This window comes from Exophiala viscosa, assembly GCF_022695815.1.
Source record: "Exophiala viscosa unplaced genomic scaffold EDD37scaffold_2, whole genome shotgun sequence".
NCBI classification, from domain to species: Eukaryota; Fungi; Ascomycota; class Eurotiomycetes; order Chaetothyriales; family Herpotrichiellaceae; genus Exophiala; species Exophiala viscosa.
In genome coordinates this window covers 62,580-81,156 of record NW_026944354.1, presented here as the reverse complement: position 1 = coordinate 81,156, position 18,577 = coordinate 62,580, and the positions used below count along the sequence as shown (strand labels likewise).

The window sequence follows — 18,577 nt, the reverse complement described above, 5'->3', positions numbered from 1 at the left end:
TGTTGTACCGAGATACAGTATCCTCACCGTCACCTACCTGTACACACCTGGAAACAAATGCTGGAAAGAAAAATAACTCCTCTAGCATTGATCTACCTTGTCGTCTGTGGCATCCTGCGGAGGTCATTCCCTTTCATTCGAGAACACATATGTATTACTCCCACAGGTCGGGCTCTTTCGCCTCTTGAGATTCCATAGTGCATACCCCCAAAGCATGTGGCGGTCAGGATAAATATAATAAAATATTCGCTTCAGAAAAACTCCAACCGTACTTGATTACAGCCAGAACCAATTTCACTCAGCGCTTTTTATGAACAACGCCGTCCGCGGTGACTATGGTGCATGATGCTCATGCAAGGCCTCCCGATGCCCTGCGGGAGCTCTTCAAGCAGCGTCGGAAGCAATGTCTTGCTTCGATAGATGCTGAACATGGGATCATCGATCCACAAAGGCCAGGCGCGGATTCCACATCACTCCTGTCTCCTCCGACACAGTTCCAGCATGGCGAAATTAAGTGCCTCGAGCGCATATATGCCAACGACGTGTTGGGATATGACCTATCCCTTGCGCCTGTCGTTGAAGCTCCCAACGATGGTTTCGAGGTCAACGCGTTACCTGGTATGCTACGCTTATTGCTGATTTCGTCTGAGCGTCTAATGGCATGTAGGTCTATACGTTCTGCCTTCTCTTCTCAGTCCTCGTATGCAGATTGCCTTGCTAGAGAAACTTCTGCACCGTGATCTCAACAACCCAGCACACAAGACTAATCTCCATCTTCACTACGACATTTCCTATCCTGTCTCTCAGGATGGAAGAGAGAAACACGAAGAAGTCGCCGCCGACTGTTCGTTCTTTGGTGTCGACACAACATCTCTCCTGACACCCAAGGATCCAGCAATTCATAAGCCCATTACCATTGCTCAAATGCTTGAGTCAAAGTTACGATGGACAACACTTGGAGGGCAATACGATTGGACGAACAAAGTCTATCCTGACGAGGTTCCCCCAGCCTTTCCTCCCGATATCGCTGCGCTTTTGAAAGATCTATTTCCCAAAGTCGATGCCCAAGCTGCCATTCTCAACTTTTACAGTCCTGGCGACACTCTGAGTGTACACAAAGATGTTAGCGAGGAATGTCAGAGGGACTTGATCAGCATCAGCATCGGCTGTGATGCGGTCTTCATCGTTGGTAACGAGGACGGCAGCGAAACAGCTACAGTACGTTTGAGGTCGGGCGACGCTGTAGTCATGTCAGGAGAATCGAGATTCGCCTGGCATGCAGTGCCCAAGATCTTGTCAGATACATGTCCGGTTTGGTTGCAAGATTGGCCAAACATTCCGCATGGCTCAAAATACCAGGTCTGGCAGGGATGGATGAGGAACAAACGCATCAATCTCAATGTCCGACAGATGCAAGAGTCATATCCATCCGCCCAGAATCCTTGATGAATATGGTAGGTTACCACGATACTGGGTCTGCTATAATAAACGCTGTTGCACCGTTCCGAGACAGGCAGGAGATATACGGAGTATATGGCCGACTTATCGACAATGGAGATGCGCGACTCAGGAGCTCCCCCACTCAAACTCAATAAACATTCCGTCAATTTTCTTGGGAGGGGCAATGTCACCACTTCTTCAGTTCATATCTCTAAGAACTCATGTCGCGGCTCTTGAGAACATCAAGATTATTAATTTGGACTCCTTGACTATCGAGATTAACAAGAGCCGGAATGGTCACCGACTGGCAGTCCCGAGCGGAAGCTAAAAGAGAAGCAATACTGAAGTCGATCCCTGAGAAATGGCGACTCCAAAAGATACCTTCTGCCGAGGAGCAGAAGGATGTCACTGGTCCTTACATCCAACAATTTCTCGACGAGAAAGAGGTTGAGATCACCGAAACCGACGCCGTGGGGATTGCTGAGAAGGTCGCCGCTGGCACCTGGTCTGCAGTATCTGTGACCGAGGCATTCTGCCATCGAGCTTCACTGGCCCATCAACTGGTCAATTGCCTTCACGAGACCTTCTTTGACGCAGCTATTGCTTCCGCCAAAGAACTTGACGACTACTATGCGCAACACAAGAAGACCATTGGTCCACTTCATGGAGTGCCCGTCTCACTGAAAGATCAATTCCATGTAAAAGATGTCGAGACAACGATGGGTTACGTCGGCTGGATCGGAACTTTCGAAGGCATCAAAGATGATCCCCGCAAGGGAACTTACGAAAGCGAGATGGTGAAGGAGCTAAGGAGTTTGGGAGCTGTACTATACTGCAAGACTAGTGTCCCGCATACTCTCATGAGTGGCGAGACCGTCAACAACATTATCGGCTATACTTGGAATCCGAAGAACCGATACATTTGCTCCGGTGGCAGCTCTGGCGGCGAGGGAGCTCTCATCGGTTTGAAGGGCTCTCCCGGTGGCTTCGGCACGGATATTGGAGGCTCGATCCGTATCCCAGCAGCATTCAATGGTCTCTTCGGGATCCGGCCCACGTCCGGAAGGTTGCCGTACGAAGGCATGGCAAACAGCATGGACGGCCAAAACAGCGTACTATCGGTTGTTGGACCCCTCGCCACCACTGCCCGATCTGTCAAACTGCTCACCAAATCCATCCTGGCGCAGACGCCATGGCTGCACGACCCTCTAGTCGTTCACATGCCCTGGCGAGACGCCGAGGAACAGGCTGTCTACGATATAGTCAAGTCCTCGTCTTCTAAAGGGCAGCTAACCTTTGCGGTAATGAAATCAGACGGCATTGTGAACCCACAGCCTCCCGTCACACGAGCAGTAGCGATGGTTGTTGAAGCCCTGACCAGCGCAGGCCACAAGGTCATCGAGTGGAAGCCACCATCCCATGAAAGACTGCTAGAGATTGCACTCAAGACCTGGGTTTATGATGGCGGAAAAGACGTGCACGAGGCATTTGGCCTGTCAGGGGAGCCTTTGTCAATGCAGATCAAATCGGCGTATGGCGAGAAACCTATCAAAGAGTTCACGGCCTCCGAAATATCCGCCAACAATAGGGACAAGCGAAGCTTTCAAAAGGAGTACATGGATTACTGGAACAGCACTGCTCAGGAGACAGGTACTGGCAAACCAGTCGACGGGGTCATCTGCCCTGTTGCGCCTTTCCCTGCAGCAAGACCGGAGAAGTATTCTTACTATGGATATAGCGTCTTCGTCAATGGGCTGGACTACACAAGTGTTGTCGTACCAGTCACCACGTCGGACAAAACCAAAGACCAGTATGCGGAGGGATACAAGCCCATCAACGACGAGGACAAGAAAGTGTATGAAAGTTACGATGCGGAAATATACGAAGGGGCGCATGTTAGTGTACAGATTGTGGGGAGAAGATACACCGAGGAGAAAATGCTTGCTATTGCAGAGTATGTCGGTGGACTGATTGGCAAATAGGGTGAAGTAGAAAATAAGCCGTCATCATTCGGCCTTAACCTTCTCGAGTTCAACATCGTCCAGATCTGTCCAGAGGTTAATGTCGATCAATTCACGCAACCTTGCCGCATCCATCGTCATCTCTTCCTCAAGTGTCGGGAGGAGTTCCTTCTGAGAGCTCTTCTTCTTCGAACCATTCTTTTTTCGTGAAGTGGTCGAACTGTCGCCGGAGGACCTTTTGGATATCTCCTCGCCATCATTGGAAAAGATGCTGCTGAGTATTTTGTCGAAGTCGATGTTCTTGTTCGCTGTGGCCAAATTGCTCTTCTTCTTGTCCTCTTCCTTTTCTGCGTGAGAAATTGGTTCATCTTCAACTTTTGTCGCCTTTGTTTCGGCAATCGGGTGAGATTCAGCTGGATACCGACATTGACTTGGGAAGTCACAGCTATCGCAACCTTTCAGGGCCTTGGGATTCTGAACCACTTTGAGGGCTTTCCGACGCCAGTCTCCCCACGCCTTCCACGTGACATAGTCGAATTCGCTGGAGCAGCTCTTGTTCTTTCGCTTCTTCCGGGTACTTGGACGATCGGTCTCCCCCGAGCAGTAATAATGACCATCGACCAGACAGCGTCGAGTTACTCCGAGCGGGTACCGCGAGTGGCAAAGGTGACATATCCACACCCAGGCCAAAGGCTCTTCAGGTGGTGGTGCTGGCAACCTCTTGTTCTTGGATTCCCCCTTGGTGTTCAGGAACGGCTCGCTGTGACTGGACGGCATGATAAATTCCGGTAAGGACGATTCTGGAACATAGGTAGGTGTTCTCGGCGACCGCACGTTCTCATCTGCTGCGAAACTGACGTAGGAAGATGTATCAATCTGTGGAGCTGGAACCTCGTCGCCGTCTGAAACGCGGGACAACATCATGCAAGACTGTTATTGGAGCACCCCGGGGTTCTTCCAAAGCGTGGAAGATCCTGCAGCTACGGGCCATCTTGTATCAATGGGACTAGCTTGACGATTGTGGTTCTTTGTCGGACAAGCACTCATCGCGTCAACATCACACGCAGACAGATGGCCCGTCTTTGTTCGGACAGTCTATAAGCGGCACAAAGGCCAACAATCTCAACAAAGCGCAGGTAAGCATGTTTGCATTCCTAAACATCTCACCGAAACAGTGTTTAGTAGAAGCAGACACAATGCGGCGGTCCAGGAGTTGATGAGGTAAGTAATACTCCAGCTGCGTATGACATATGCATGTTATTACACGGCCACAGTGGAACACTTCGTTTGACATGAAGGGTTGATGGGGACTTCGTGCATGGGGTTTTCTCTAAGAAATCAAACTTGACGAGACCGCATTCAGCATTGTTACCAGACCTATGCGTTAGGCTTAGCGCGGTTCGACTTCTGCGTGCATGGCAGGATAGGTTCTTTGCCAACAGGTAAGGAACATGCCTATCACGTCGCCAGACTCCTGTTTGCTCATATTGTCTTCTCTGCTGGTGGTGATGTGGTTGCAACTGAACCCTGTCGTCCTCTTTGGCAGGGCCGTCATTCCCAGCCTTGCAGGTGGTAGCCTAGCCGATCATGGACTAGCGTCAGAGATGTCTGACTCACGATCTGTGCCATTAAAGTGCTTTTTACGTCGTCAGACAGAATAATTTTCATCTTCCAGGGTCATTTTCCCAGCCTCGTCCGCAAGTGTTTTCATCAACTCCTCCACAACCTGATCCTGCCACCACGCCCGACCATTGCCACCAGCCATTGCATCGGCCCAAGCAACGAGGCTGGGCTTGCAATCTGCTCAATCCTACATGTACTGCTTCTACGTGCACAGTCTTGCTAACATTCCATCTGACAGTTTCATTCACAATTGCCATCTCATATCCAATCAATCTTCACCACGAAAGCTAACACCACAAGGCACACCGCTCGTCCTCGTGTCTGAACTTGAAGCCACTCTCAATCATCCCTTTACTTTGACATCAAAGGCACGGAGCCTTTCAAGCCCTCCAAGCAATCAAGATTGCTACCCAAGCGCACGGAAGCTTTGCGTTTGCTTTGGAACCCACCTCCTCACGATCATCTCGAGACCTTTCCCCACGAAGCACTCGGTCACATCCCATACGAATCAGAGAACTCCCAGACAGTTCTTGCCTTCTTTCCGGCCCTGGGTTGAGTCCTCCACCTCCCATACGGTTCCGAACACTGTCCTACTCGACTCACAAACGTGCTCGGAGTGCACCGTCACCCCTCGAGACTTCCGTACCCGTCGCTCATCGCAGGGTCAGCCACACGCGAGCACAGTCCTCCTCGGCCTCTTGTCTAGCCACCCGAACTCTCACAGAATCCTCAAGTCATGGGTCTACAGTCGAACTATGTGATCGCGATCATCGTGATCGCCTTGTTTGTAGTCCTGGCGCTGGTGGGATACGCAATCTATGCTATTCAGAACAGAGTCAGCCTATTTGCGAAGAGGGAAAAGAGCCTGGACGAAGAAGAAGAGTGACGCGCACTGTCCGGTTTCAACTGGACGACGAGAAGAACATCCCTCCGGCGACGGATCTTTCGATTGGGAGATCAGTGTCTGGCCTGCTCCGGCTGGAAGATGAGGGCGATTCTTGGTTTTGATCTAACGACATGACGGAACGAAAGCAATTGAATGAGCGTTTAGATACACGGTATTACACTTCTTGGGAAAAAGGACATTTGTTTGGGTTGGTGGTATGCAAACCGGCCCCGGGATTTATCTGGGCAGGGACATAATTACATGATCATAGGTCTGCAAGGAGACAATTGATTCTTTTCAACCATTTGAAACCATGTGCCATTGTCTCATAAGTCGGATATTATGCTGATATTGCCTTTTTGGTTCCTCATGCTCTTGCGCCGTTGTTCCTCGCTGATGGGTGACTGCCCATTAGCCAACCCATTCACGCCAGGCTCACTCTGTGACTTTTTCAGTTCCGCGACTTTGGTGGCTCCGCCTTCCCCATGAGGTTGAGTTTGTGGTATGCGCCTGGTCTTGTCTTCTCGAAGATGCGTCTTCCATTTATTCACCAGCTTTTCAAAGTCCCACTTGTCGCCTCGTGTGTTCACATTGTCCGCGAGGGACGCCACTTCGTCGGCGCCTTCCGCGCCCGGTACTTTGCTCAGGTTGATCAGACGGAGTTCTTCTCGCATCGAAGGACCGAACGCCCTGCGCTCGGGCGGCCACAGCGCCATTTCGCGGGGCCACTGGCACCGAGACAGATATTCCACCTGTTGTTGCAACTGGTTGGCTTCTTGCTGTAAGGACTCGAGCTTCTCCTCCATCTCCACCACTTTTTCCTGCTCCGTTTTGTACGACCTCAACAACTCGACCTGCCAGAGCAGGTTACGGACTTCGGGGGGATGCACCATCCAATTCTGGTAGCATGCGTCAAGATGGCTAAGGGTCGATTCGCTCCACTGGGCAGCGGTGCGGGTGAGAAATTCGGCTTCTTCGGCAATGTTTGAGGTTGTTGGCTGTGCAAGTCGCAGTGCCTGCCATTTCCAATAGTCGATCGTCTGAATCAGTTTGTGCCGCAGCGGCTGTAGCTGTTCAGGCCCAGGCGGCGAGATGGGTATGGACTGCGGCGTGGAGAAAGGAGATGCCTGGAATAGAGTGGCCGGCGCAGGCAGGACTTTGAGGCATAGAGAGGGATATGTCTGCGATTGGACATCGAATTTGAAGGGTGTGGGCTTGGGTGATGCGTGCTTCGTCGCCGCTCGTAGGGAGTCGAGGACTTCGCGCAGAGCGAGTTCGAGGGCGCGCGTCGTCTCGCCAGTCTGCGTACTAGGATTGCCGTCCTGCGCATACGTCGAGAAACTGCGCTTTGTGCCGGATGGGCTCGAGACGAGGGCCGGCGTTGGAGGAAGCGCAGCCACAGGTGAATCGAGTGTCGTTGGATCGGTAATGACGCCCGTCGCCTGCCAATTCAACCGGTTGAGTCGCATATGCACCCCACCGGGAGGTCCCCGATTCAGGTCGCTGATGTTGGATGGTATGATATCTACTTGACTTCCCGGTTCCGGAGACGTGCGTGATGACACTGTATCGCCGCGTTCCTTCCTGTTGTCTTTTCGAGACCCTCTGGCCGTACGCCGTGTAATTCCTCCTCGCATCCTCCGGATCTCGTCGACATCGTGTATACCGTCTGGTCTTTTCTTGGAGATGAACTGATCAAGGTGACGACCCAGCGACGAGGAGGTAAAGTGCTGATGACAGTACGGGCATTCTTTGTCCTTGGCCGTCGCAGCTGCTTTCGCGGCCGCTGTTTGCGCGTTGGAGTCGTCTGCGGACTCTTGGGAAGTGTCGGATGCTGGTGATTCAGCCATTTTCGCTAAGAGTGGATGCTGAAGAACGCGAGCAGACACAATGAGTCTCCCGTCGCCTTCCGATAGAACATGCTGACAATGAGTCCATTGAGAAGCGCTGACGAAGAGGTAGTTGACCTTTCTCAACCCCCAAGGCTCTACGCAGCACGGATGCTCGGAACAATTCAGGACCGATTCGCGAATTCGGGGCCTTAAAAAAGTTTATCACACGCAGCGCAGCGTCACCTTCGTTATCTCCGTCCTTGGTACGGACGAAAGAGACATCAAGTCGAGGTCGCAGAGGTCTTTTTTGCTGCAAGTCATCTGCTCGAGATTTCGACACGGCTGAAATGATACACTATATAATAACATGAGCTGGTCGTTGCTCTCTAAAAGTCGTGTGCTCCATAAACGATTCGTCGCAGTCATGGGTATCTCAACGCTGATAGACACCGCGTATATGTACAATCAATCATGGTGGAATCATCAGAGAAAACTACCGTTGTCGGGGTCGGTGGGCTTCCAACTCTGTCGCCGCCCTTGGGCTCTCAGTCTTCGTTCTTCTCTTTCTCTTTTGCTCTGTTCTTCGTAGCGTTTTCGGCTGGAGTCGTAGTTCTCCGGGCTCTCAGTCCGAGCCGTCGCACCAGTGGCTGGGCCAAATCTACTTTCATCCGCGACTGGGTCCTCTAAAACTCGAACTTGGTGAGGCACGATATCTACCTGGTTGGAACCAGGACTCTGGACCGGCTTCCTGGTTGGCCGGTCCCTCGTCGACGAAATCTGGAAATGGTCGGACGCTGCTGGAACGGCTCTGCCCTGTGCCAATCCTCCGCCCACCATCGTGCCCGGTACCGGTAGCGGCGGCTCGACGGTTAGCCGGGGAGGCGTGTTCGTCATGACTGACGGTGGTTGATAGACCCTCGGTGGACTCGGTCTTCGCCGGCTGCTTGTTGTCCGCAAAGCTGGCGGGGGATTCGGTGGGTTCGAGGTCACTTCCAATGGTCGAGCTGGGGTTGTCGAGTTCGTCATCTGCCAATCATCATCCTCGTCAGAATCTGACAGGGAAGGTCGAATAGGAGAAGGATATTGATATCGATAGTAGTCATCGACACTGGTGGTGGAGCTGGACTGAGAAAGTGGATGGGGTTGAGAAGTGGACGGGTGTGGGCGTTCGGGGGAGTGAGATAATTGATCTTGAAGCAAACCAATGTGAGAATCACCCTTGACAAGTCCCAATCTCTCTTCCTCCGTGGCAGTCTTGTTCCCTCGCTTTTGCTCATGGCTGGCACTGCTGGGTCTGGTCTGAAGGACAGGTCGCGATGTTGCCTGGTCGTTGCTTGGCGTACGAGAGCCCGGCCTGAGGAAGTTCGTAAAGGAGAACTGCCGCCTTGCCTCTTGAGGAGGTCTCAGGATGGGCGAAGGAGCAGGTTTGGCCGGCAGTGGTTTCGACCGCGGTGTCAAAGGCTGGGTGCCCACAGTCCCGGCGTGTTTATCTTGCACTTTGCGCTCCCCCGGGGCGAGACCGTAGATCCGCTCTTGAGCGTCTTCCAGGCTGCCTGGACCATAGGGAACGATGGGTGACTCGATTTGAGACGGGTGAAACTTGATCTCCGTCAAAGCCACCGGGTGTAGGGGGCTGTTCAAACCGTTTCCGTGCATGTCGTCTGAATGGAGCGGCGTCGTAGTGCGAATGGAAGTCTGTGCACGACTGCGCAGGTTCTCAAAAAACCCGGGTCCTGGGGTTTGCTCCTCATCCTCGTTCGAGTCTGGCATACGCGACATGCCCAAAGGCGGATGCACTGTCTTTCGGCGGACGAGCGGCGAGCCAGGCTCTCCAATGACTGTTTTCCTGCGGCGAAGCCCGTCCCATTCCACAATCTCGTTCTCCCGTACTGGCTCTAGTTGGTCTTTCATCTTATCTTCGCGCAGCCGTCTTGCTTCTTCTTGCTCCCACTTCTGGCGCGAGGTAGAAAACCTCCTGACCAGTGCAGCGGCGCCACGAATAGCATCGGCCTTGGGCTCAGTTTCTGGTTGTTCGACCTCGGCAATCTCGCGGACTTGGTCGAGATCACCTTTGAAGACGGCTGCATCTGGAACATCTTTGGCTGATTTAGACATTTGTAGCAGAACGACACCCGCGCATATCTGGAAGAAACCCATCACGACAGTAATGATTGAGATGATGGTTCCCTTGAAGCCTCGGAAAAGTATGGCCGACGTCACAATGGTGGCGCTGGTGAAGAAGACATAGTAGGTTGGCGTCACCAAAGCGGCATTGAAGAGGTTGAGCGCTTTCTGTAAATACACGTGAGAAGTGGGCAAAGCGTGAGGATTAGTCTGTACTTACATTCAGGTAGATGATCTCGGTTAGCAGTGTTGTAACAACGAAGACCAGCAGAACGTAGAGAAACCAGTGGTTGAACTGGGCTTCTCCGTTTGCCTGAGCAACAATTGCGCTTCCCAGCCCCTGAGTGGCAACGACACTGAGTCCACCGATCATGCTGCATATGCTCAGGTAGACGAGCATGCTCTTCTTTCCGTATCGCGGACCCACCCAGAAAGCTGTAAATGCAGAGGCAGCGATGATGACTCCAGCATAGCTCAGGAAGCCGGGCGAAATGACGAAATGTTGCATCGCTTGAATGTCAGTCACAGAGCTCTGTTCTGGAGCGTTGAGGACGATGACCACGCTGCCGATGATGCAATTGAAACAGCCCACCTTCCCGACGAAGCTGAGCCTCTCTTTGAGGAAGACGGCCGAGAGAATCGTCGTGACAACCACACTCAGAGCACCCAGAGGCGTGACTAGGATCGCATCGACAAACGCATAAGCGACAAAATTGCATATTTCTCCCACAATCATCAATGTCATGCCGCTCCACCACCACGCATTTTTGAGGTAGCCGTAGCCTTCGCCCGCCTCTTCATTGTACTTTGCATTGGCTTTGAGAAGCCCCATCTTTTTCAACACAAAAGACGAGCCGATGAACAAGCCCGAAGCCACCGCAAGACTTAGACCGATGATCTTGTAGGATGCCGGACGACTGGAGTCGGAGGATGTAGAAGTCGAGTTGGACGTATCGTTGCGAGCGACGAGCGTATGGGCAACAGCCCATATCTGAGGATGAATGTCGTCCATGATGGGGAGAAGGAGGTGTGGTTTTCGCCGCAGCGGCGGCTATCGAGGATTTTGGCGGGTTACACGGTCGTTGCCATGAGAAAGCAGTTGTTGCGGCGAGTGTTTATCGAAGTGTATCTTTCTGTACGACCTTGAAATGGTGAGGCACCGACACAGTCCGAGTCCAGACCACCGTTGTAAAGGTCAAGAATCGCAACTGAGTAGCTTTTGCAACGTCGTGCGGCTGATTGAGGGTATTGTTTATGCAGACCAATCGCTGTTTACTGCGCTAAGTGTGATGGAAGCAATGCAGGAGGTGCGAGTATGCCTGGGGTATGATACAATGAGTCGTCGACGAGCAGCAAATGGTGGTCGCGTAAAGAGTCACTTGAATTCCTTGTCGTTTCATAGAATATGGACAGGAACGGGGTGTGCAGCATGAGACTGAGAGGGTGCGATGGCAAAGCCAACATTGACGCAGTTGTGGCTTTCCCGTCTCGTCTCGTAGGCAGGCGTTGTAGCGGTTCCCAGTCCGCCATCATCAAAGAAAAAAGTGGGCAGACCAAAATCCACCTGTGCCCACCTGAAATACAGGGGAAGACCAGTGCCCGATTTTGACATCTCTGGGGGGTGAAGCAAGCCTAGAGCGCTGATTTGACCCCCTGAAAACCACCGGGGTTCCTGGTACTAGTAACTTCCCGTCTTGTTGCTGGGCGAGATGCGTCCTTTGGCTTATCGATAATCACTATCTACGGTACTCCGTGCCAACTCACTGGCCACCAGCCACTGATGAAATGATTCATCTCATGTCACACATGCCACTGATAAACTTGACAAGAAGATCTGCCAATCTTCAATTTATCTGTGCTTCTATCTATGGAACCGCAACGCAAGGTGTCCGCTGGGCACGAGGAGTTTCCCCCTATACAAAGTACATGCGCGAGACAACAGTACGTCATGTCGAGGCTGTGCTGGCAACAAATGGCTGAGAGTTGTCGCGTCCTTCCCGCCCAGATGGAGCCATTTCCAAAACATTCCCAGTCACGGATTTTTCCATGACCTGCACACTCGTTGTGAGGAGAACTGGGGTCTTACTGTGGTACATCCAATCGAGGCTGCAGTCGCGTTGACTGTGCTTCAAAAGCCTTGTTTTCTCCAGTCGTTGTTCCGGAGTCCAGCCTCTCGAGTGTTTCACAATTTTCCTTCTCCTTGTTTCACATTCAGCTGCTGTTCCAGGAAGCATGCGCACTCGTTCGCCTCCTGCGTTACTAACATTGTCCCAGACAGACAATTCTCACTCATACCTAGGTACGACCACTCGTAGCCGTACAATCACGCCATGCGGAAAGTTGCTCTTCTACAAGAAAAGTACGAGTTAGGTGTGGCCTCTTTAGCCCACCCGAAACTGACGTGGGATGGCCTACCACAACGCTGCAAATTTGTTACAGCATTGGTGTATGAGCAGACTCGCATCTCTGCTGGTCTGGACCATTTCACGTCATGCTCTGTCTTTCTCCCCGTGAGTATCATCGCGCACGGAATGCGCAGAGATGCAGGCGAGTTGGACTCCTAGAGCGACATAAAGCTGCTCCAGTAAGTGGTCTTAGGGCCTGCTCGGCACTTATCTTCTATGAGCGCTCAAGGATAATAAAAAGTTATAGATAATCGCGGTTACGATACTTACCACCTAGAATTTAAGTGCCTCGCTTAGGCACTCTGGAATCTCACCTCCGGCTACCACAATAATTTATTATCTACCAGGTAATAAAGGAAACTCGGCATTTGATCCAAGGGCGAAAAGCGGCCCTGGAGCGCCTTTGCTGCCGAGCACGCCCTTATATGGATTCTTTTATAAATCTGTTTTCGCGCAATAGTATACTAGCCACCCTTCAAGACCCCTCCAGGGATTGCTGGAACGAAGAAGTCCGCGAGATAGGCGCCGACAGACGACGAGGAAGCCAACGATGTGATCAGAACTGTGCACTCGGACGAAATGCACGGTCATGAAAAGAGATGGCGGTAGACATGGACGCTGAACTGCTCTCCGCGGACCCTACCCACCTAACCATCGACTACATCGTTGTCCCAATCCAGTATCAGGATCCCACCCGAGCACTTGGGACTTCTGTGTCTAGGTAGGCTACGCGTGCCGTGTCTTGACTATCCTACCCCGCATCTTTCTCACGACAGACTTCTCAACGGTGCATCGGATAAGGCCTGCCTTGTACTTCAATGCTCGACTCGCAATAGTCCTTGACGAGGAAATACCTTGGGCAGATCGTTAGGCAATGCGCTCGTTACCTGTCTTGCATGTCTACTCGATGCTGCATGCGTGGCATGCGCCGCGGTCTTTTGCCGCGTGTGGGATACACGTGGAGGTCTTATCAATGCTGATAAAGGGATTGCGAATCGTCACATCTACCTTCCAAAACGATCGAAGTTCCTGGCTAGCTTCAAGCCCTCGCTAATCCCTGAGTCGCTATCTGAAGCCTCGGGCGAATCAGACCGGGGTTTTTCTGGGATTTGGCGAATGCTACCGGGTTTGGAAAGCACAACAGTCATACCAAGGCCTCAGCATTGGCCCAAACGGCTGATAAGGCGAGTCGCGTATAATGCCACTACCAGTTATGGCCAATCGCAGAAGTTCCTCGACCGTGCCAATTCCAACCCGTCCGAACCTTCAGGTCGTCCATGTTCCTTGGGACCGATCTTTTGCTCTGCGGAGGTTAGTTGCATCGAGGCTATCATGACCACCTCAAGGGGTCATCTCCGTTGACATCAGCCTCTGCTATCAGACCAAGGCACTCTGAATGACGGCCTTATCCTGTGCTCTCGTATTGCTGCAGGAGCTTGGAGAGTATTGAAAGGTATTTATATCTGTCCTAGGACCGCCGCTTCCCTCCGAGGCAAGCTATTTTCCATTTCTCAAAGCTCGACTCCGAGTTGCAAAGATGGCAGTTCCCCGTAAAGCATCCATCACAGCTGCGGATGAGAATGTCACTTCAGTCCTTGGCAGACCTGGTGACCATATATTGATCGAGGAGGGCGCCACCCAAGATGAGATGGTTCTGGGTGCCTTGGGATACAAGCAAGAATTCAAAAGGTGCGTTCTCTCAATGCGCCCCGAACCGAAGGCTGACTTCCAGGCAGAGACTTCACCATTTGGGAGTCATTTTCGGTTTCGTTCTCCGTCCTGGGCCTGTTGCCCTCGGTCGCCTCCACGATTTCATACAGCTTGGGATACTCTGGGACCGGCGGTGCTGCATGGGGGTGGCTAGCATCTTCCATATGCATTCAAGCCACCGCCTTCAGTATGGCCGAGCTATGTTCCAGCATGCCAACTGCCGGAGGGCTTTACTATGCGTCTGCTGTTCTCGCGCCGGAAGGCTGGGGGTTCGTACCTCATTGTGGCATCCTGGGTTCAACCTGCTGAACGCTTGACAGACCTCTCGCCTCCTGGTTCGTCGGCTGGTCGAACTTCTGTGGCTTTGTGACCGGCCCATGTTCAGTCAACTACGCATTGGCATCAATGCTGATCACATGTGGCATGATCCAATACCCAGACTACACCCCCCAAACGTGGCATACCTACCTGGTCCTGCTGCTTTTGCTCATCATCAACGGAGTAATCACCATGCAGTCCACCTGGTTCATCGGTTGGGTCAACAAGATTGGGACGGTGTGGAATGTTATCGTGATCTTGATTTTTGTCATTTGGTTTCCCGTCGGCTCGATCAATCATCCCAAGACCAACAACAGTCACGACGTCTGGACCCAGTTCGAGAACGGCACCGAATGGCCTATCGGTTGGGCCACGATCATGGGTTTCTTGACCTCGATCTGGACCATGTCTGGTTATGATGCGCCATTTCACCTCTCGGAAGAGTGCTCCAATGCCAACATATCAGGTCCCAGAGCCATTGTCATGACAGCTCAGCTAGGGCTTTATCTCGGCTTCGCGATAATTCTCGTCATCGTAAGTACCCCCCCGCCGTAAAAGACTGTGTCATTCAAGCACGAGTCTTTCAATATACCACCGTCTTTACCGATACATCTTTTCTGACAGAACTAGGTATATTGCGTCAAGGACATTACCGATGTCACCGCGGGCCAGTATGGGCAGCCTTTCGGCAGTTTGTGCTTGCAAGTCCTGGGAAAAGATGCAGGACTGGCAATGTTTGCCCTGAACATCGTGGCACAATTCTTCGTGGGCGTGGGCTGCACCATCACTGCGACCCGCGTCATTTTTGCTTATTCTCGGGATGGCGCCATTGTCGGTTCGAGGTATTGGAAACAAATTCATCCCAAGACCAGAACACCGGTTTATGCTACTTGGGGGGTGCTGTTCGTTTCAGCCCTGCTCGGGTTGTTGATGTTTGCAAGTCCCGTCGCGATTGGCGCTGTATTCAGTCTGGGCGCCATCGCCCAGTATACTGCCTTTACGACGCCAACTGCGTTGAAGCTGTTTTTCGACAAAGGCCAATTCAAGCCAGGTGAGCTTGTTCCGATGTACGACGTCGTGTCACTAACATTTCGGTCAAACAGGTCCCTGGAATCTTGGCAGATGGTCGAGCTTTTCGGGCGCTGTTGCAGTGGGATGGTGGCTGGTAATCGTCCCAGCTCTATGCTTCCCTGCTGTCAAAGGAAAAGACCTTACGCCATTGACAATGAACTGGACGGCACTCATCTATGGTGGCACGATGTTGATTGCACTCATCTACTATGCGGTCAGTGCCCGGAAATGGTTCAAAGGGCCTCGCATCAATGTTGAATATACGCACGACGAGGCTGAGGTGCTTGAGGGACGTGTGCCACAGGAAAGCGCCGCAGAGCACGAAAAGCAGTACCAAGGTAAACGGGACTGAAGTCGAAGGTCATTTCACAACCACGAATAGCGTGGCATGGTCTTGACCCCTTGACCTCCAATGCGGCACTCGCGGCTACTCTGGCGAGTCTTGCCGAGTTGCCCATGGTCAGTACCTGTCAGACTTGCAAGCAGCGCGACATGTTCCCCCACGGTTCAGGTGAAATAGTGCGGGTTAGAACTTTAGCCAAGGGCAACTCGACCCAAAAGCTGGGTTTAACTCAGTTAGTCAGAATACAAGCCACCGAAAAGCGAATTGGCTTGTTCCTTTCCCATACTCTTTTTCATGCCTTCCGCATGAATCCGGTTCTGGACCTCAGTACTGGAGTCTCTGAATGAATTGAACTAGAATAACGGGACACGATCTGTCCGATTCTCGGCCCCGAAAGATTTCAGCAACTGGCGAATCGAATCTCTGCAATCCGTGCTTTACCAAGACTTTTTCTGCTAGAAGAAACTTGAAACGGCACCACAATGTCTCCGATGCCGATAAAGACTAAAGTAATTCCATGACCCCAACAATCCCACCATCCAGCTGCAAGCCGAGCCAGCATCAATGGCCATCAAACGTCGTCGGCCTGATTGTCCATGGGTGCAGTCCCCCAGATGCCACCGTCCATCGTAGCAATGCTGAGATGATACAAATAGCCAGTGAAGGCATTTTTTCATCGCCCAACCCGCCATATCTCAGGTCGCGCGATTTCACCTGTCTTCGGGTATTAAACTGGTCCCCGCGCCTTATTCGTCCCCCGAAAGACATCTTACTTGGTCGAACCTGACACATCCTTTGTGACCACCCAGAGCGCGTGATGCCAGAATCTCTGCTCTGGATCAACAAAGGTTCGGCATCGAAAGTCCTCTCGCGCAGCTCAAAAGCCGAGACTAAACTCATCCGGAAGCATGTCCAACATGAACGACAAATAAGAGCGCGCGCATCGCAAGGGACATCTAAGTTGTCCTCTGAGAAGGCGCGGGAGGACAACGACTTGTCTCCGGAGCAGACGCCGCGCCGAGTTGCTGATGCGAAACCTGGACTGCGTCTGGATACCGATATTCGATTGCAGCCGACCGATGATGCAGAACCTCAACACCGCGCGTTGCTCTCGGCATCTCTCTCACCGACAGGCCAATCTGGGCGCTTAATCCAGGCCATCAGCTCATTCCCGGATCTCGAGTCCCAGGAGTTACGCAGCTTGGTGTTCTTTTGTCAAAGGACTGGCCCAGAGTGGTCCGGCTGGAGGGACGCATCTTTTTGGAACAAGCTGATCGTCCAAGCCTGTCATTCGAATCAATCCATACTCCACGGCGTAGTTGCATTGGGCGCCTTGCATGAATCTTCCGAAGCTGAAGGAGAGTCGGACGAACAGTCGAATTTGCAACAGCTGGCTCTACGTCAGAGTAGCAAGGCATCTCGCATGGCCTATGAAACAGCGGTCTCCGAGATTGCAACCCTAATATCATGCATCATCTTTGTCTGTCTGCAAAACCTGCAAAACAGTCACACTGCTTACCAGCTGCTGAAATCTGGTCACAGTCTCATCACGGAAATTGACAACCGACTTCTGACGGGCGACCTAGTCCTTGCGGACAGCGAGAAAGCCGTTCTAGACAACTTCCTGCGGCCTATCATTGAGAGGTTGCGCATGAGATTTTGCACCATTGTCGACGTACCATCTGCGCTGGCACTGAGTGCAGCCATAAAGGGAGACAAGCCTGATCATACCCTGGCGTATCCCGAAATCCCGTACCGTTTCGTCAACCTACTAGAGGCACGAAATAGGCTTGAAGAGATTGTCGAATGGGCCCAGGGAACTGTTGATCCTGGCAATACCGAAGGTGACGGCAGACCACAGACTCAAGAACTCCTATCGAATTGGATGACGGCGCTTGATGAAACTGGCATCACGGTGCTTGAGCGGTACGAAGCCTTGACGATTTCGAAGCAGCTTCTCAAGGCCGCTGCAATTGTCGCATCCATACTTTTCGACACTTTGGGGACTCAAGAAGAATGCAGCTACGACTGTCATATCGAGAAGTTCTCAGAGATCATTGAGCTCTACAAGGCCGCCCTGGCACATCCAACCAGAGCTTCAAGAAACTTCTCATTCGGGATTGATTCCGGCGTCATTGATACTTTGGCATTTGTTGCGGGAAGATGTCGAGATCCCGTCATCCGCCGATCGGCTATTGACTTGCTTGCGCGCACAAACAGAACAGAGGGAGACTTACAAGGTTCGACTGGCAGCACTATACTGCAAACACTTATGAACCTTGAAGAAGATGGCCTCAATGTCGCTTCGGCTGACGACGTTCCCGAAAGCCAGCGACTCCGCATATGGGAGGACCACCAATACTGGGAAACAGGGCAGATCCAAATATTCTTTGTCAAGTGGCCATACGACCCGGCGCTGGGCGCAGAGATCAAACCGGCAACAGTCTACCTTCCCAACAGCTCCTTGAGAACAGCAAAGGAAAAGGCACTTCCCGGGAGCCCGGTGGGGTTGCCCAACGTCAAATATGGCCGTGGCGTTGGTGCATTTCTGGAAGAGGGCACGCAAATGTACCACCAGATCACACTCTCATCCTTCTTCATGCCTATGCCCAGGCTATAAATATTGCGCCATCAGGCACTGTTTGCCGATGAATTTTGACGATATGTGAAGGCACTTGGTGCCGCCGTCAACCAACGGCTCCTGGCAAGCTTTGCCCGCCCGCTTGACCACATGCAGATCGACGCTCGCAACGGTAATTCCTGTCACGCATAACACCCTCCGCTTGAAGTATGCAGATTTAAACCTTCTTTCGACGGATGCAATGACTTGAGGGTACTCTAGAATGATACCCAGGAAGTCGGGG

The 18,577-nt window shown here is 52.2% G+C and overlaps 7 protein-coding genes across 7 annotated transcripts; 4 read left to right on the top strand and 3 right to left on the bottom strand.

Annotated features, from left to right (window-relative positions):
• The first annotated feature begins 268 nt into the window (after positions 1-268).
• On the top strand, positions 269-1,590 carry EDD37DRAFT_219023 (alkylated DNA repair protein alkB 1). The gene is made up of 2 exons (XM_062810388.1): positions 269-618; positions 668-1,590. Exons 1-2 carry the CDS (start codon positions 336-338, stop codon positions 1,444-1,446), a joined length of 1,062 nt encoding a protein of 353 aa, XP_062672437.1. The 5' UTR covers positions 269-335; the 3' UTR covers positions 1,447-1,590.
• Positions 1,591-3,434, top strand: EDD37DRAFT_219028 (amidase). Its single transcript, XM_062810389.1, has one exon. The coding sequence runs from the start codon at positions 1,734-1,736 to the stop codon at positions 3,420-3,422; it is 1,689 nt and encodes a 562-aa protein (XP_062672436.1). The 5' UTR covers positions 1,591-1,733; the 3' UTR covers positions 3,423-3,434.
• Positions 3,435-3,446: 12 nt separating this feature from the next.
• On the bottom strand, positions 3,447-4,322 carry EDD37DRAFT_646260 (uncharacterized protein; the record flags this gene model as incomplete). The annotated part of the gene is made up of 1 exon (XM_062817711.1): positions 3,447-4,322. One exon carries the CDS (start codon positions 4,320-4,322, stop codon positions 3,447-3,449), a length of 876 nt encoding a protein of 291 aa, XP_062672435.1.
• Positions 4,323-6,010: 1,688 nt separating this feature from the next.
• Positions 6,011-7,992, bottom strand: EDD37DRAFT_219003 (uncharacterized protein). Its single transcript, XM_062810386.1, has one exon. The coding sequence runs from the start codon at positions 7,758-7,760 to the stop codon at positions 6,237-6,239; it is 1,524 nt and encodes a 507-aa protein (XP_062672434.1). The 5' UTR covers positions 7,761-7,992; the 3' UTR covers positions 6,011-6,236.
• EDD37DRAFT_219007 (magnesium transporter NIPA-domain-containing protein) lies at positions 7,993-11,008 on the bottom strand. Its single transcript, XM_062810387.1, has 2 exons — positions 10,087-11,008; positions 7,993-10,034 (listed from the first exon to the last, which is right to left on the bottom strand). The coding sequence occupies exons 1-2, from the start codon at positions 10,876-10,878 to the stop codon at positions 8,226-8,228; spliced, it is 2,601 nt and encodes an 866-aa protein (XP_062672433.1). The 5' UTR covers positions 10,879-11,008; the 3' UTR covers positions 7,993-8,225.
• Positions 11,009-13,808: 2,800 nt separating this feature from the next.
• EDD37DRAFT_646257 (amino acid transporter-like protein) lies at positions 13,809-15,722 on the top strand (the record flags this gene model as incomplete). Its single annotated transcript, XM_062817710.1, has 5 exons — positions 13,809-13,960; positions 14,008-14,250; positions 14,302-14,833; positions 14,930-15,350; positions 15,403-15,722. 5 exons carry the CDS (start codon positions 13,809-13,811, stop codon positions 15,720-15,722), a joined length of 1,668 nt encoding a protein of 555 aa, XP_062672432.1.
• A 680-nt stretch (positions 15,723-16,402) lies between these two features.
• Positions 16,403-18,444, top strand: EDD37DRAFT_218880 (uncharacterized protein). The gene has a single exon (XM_062810384.1). The coding sequence runs from the start codon at positions 16,531-16,533 to the stop codon at positions 18,331-18,333; it is 1,803 nt and encodes a 600-aa protein (XP_062672431.1). The 5' UTR covers positions 16,403-16,530; the 3' UTR covers positions 18,334-18,444.
• Positions 18,445-18,577: the final 133 nt, after the last annotated feature.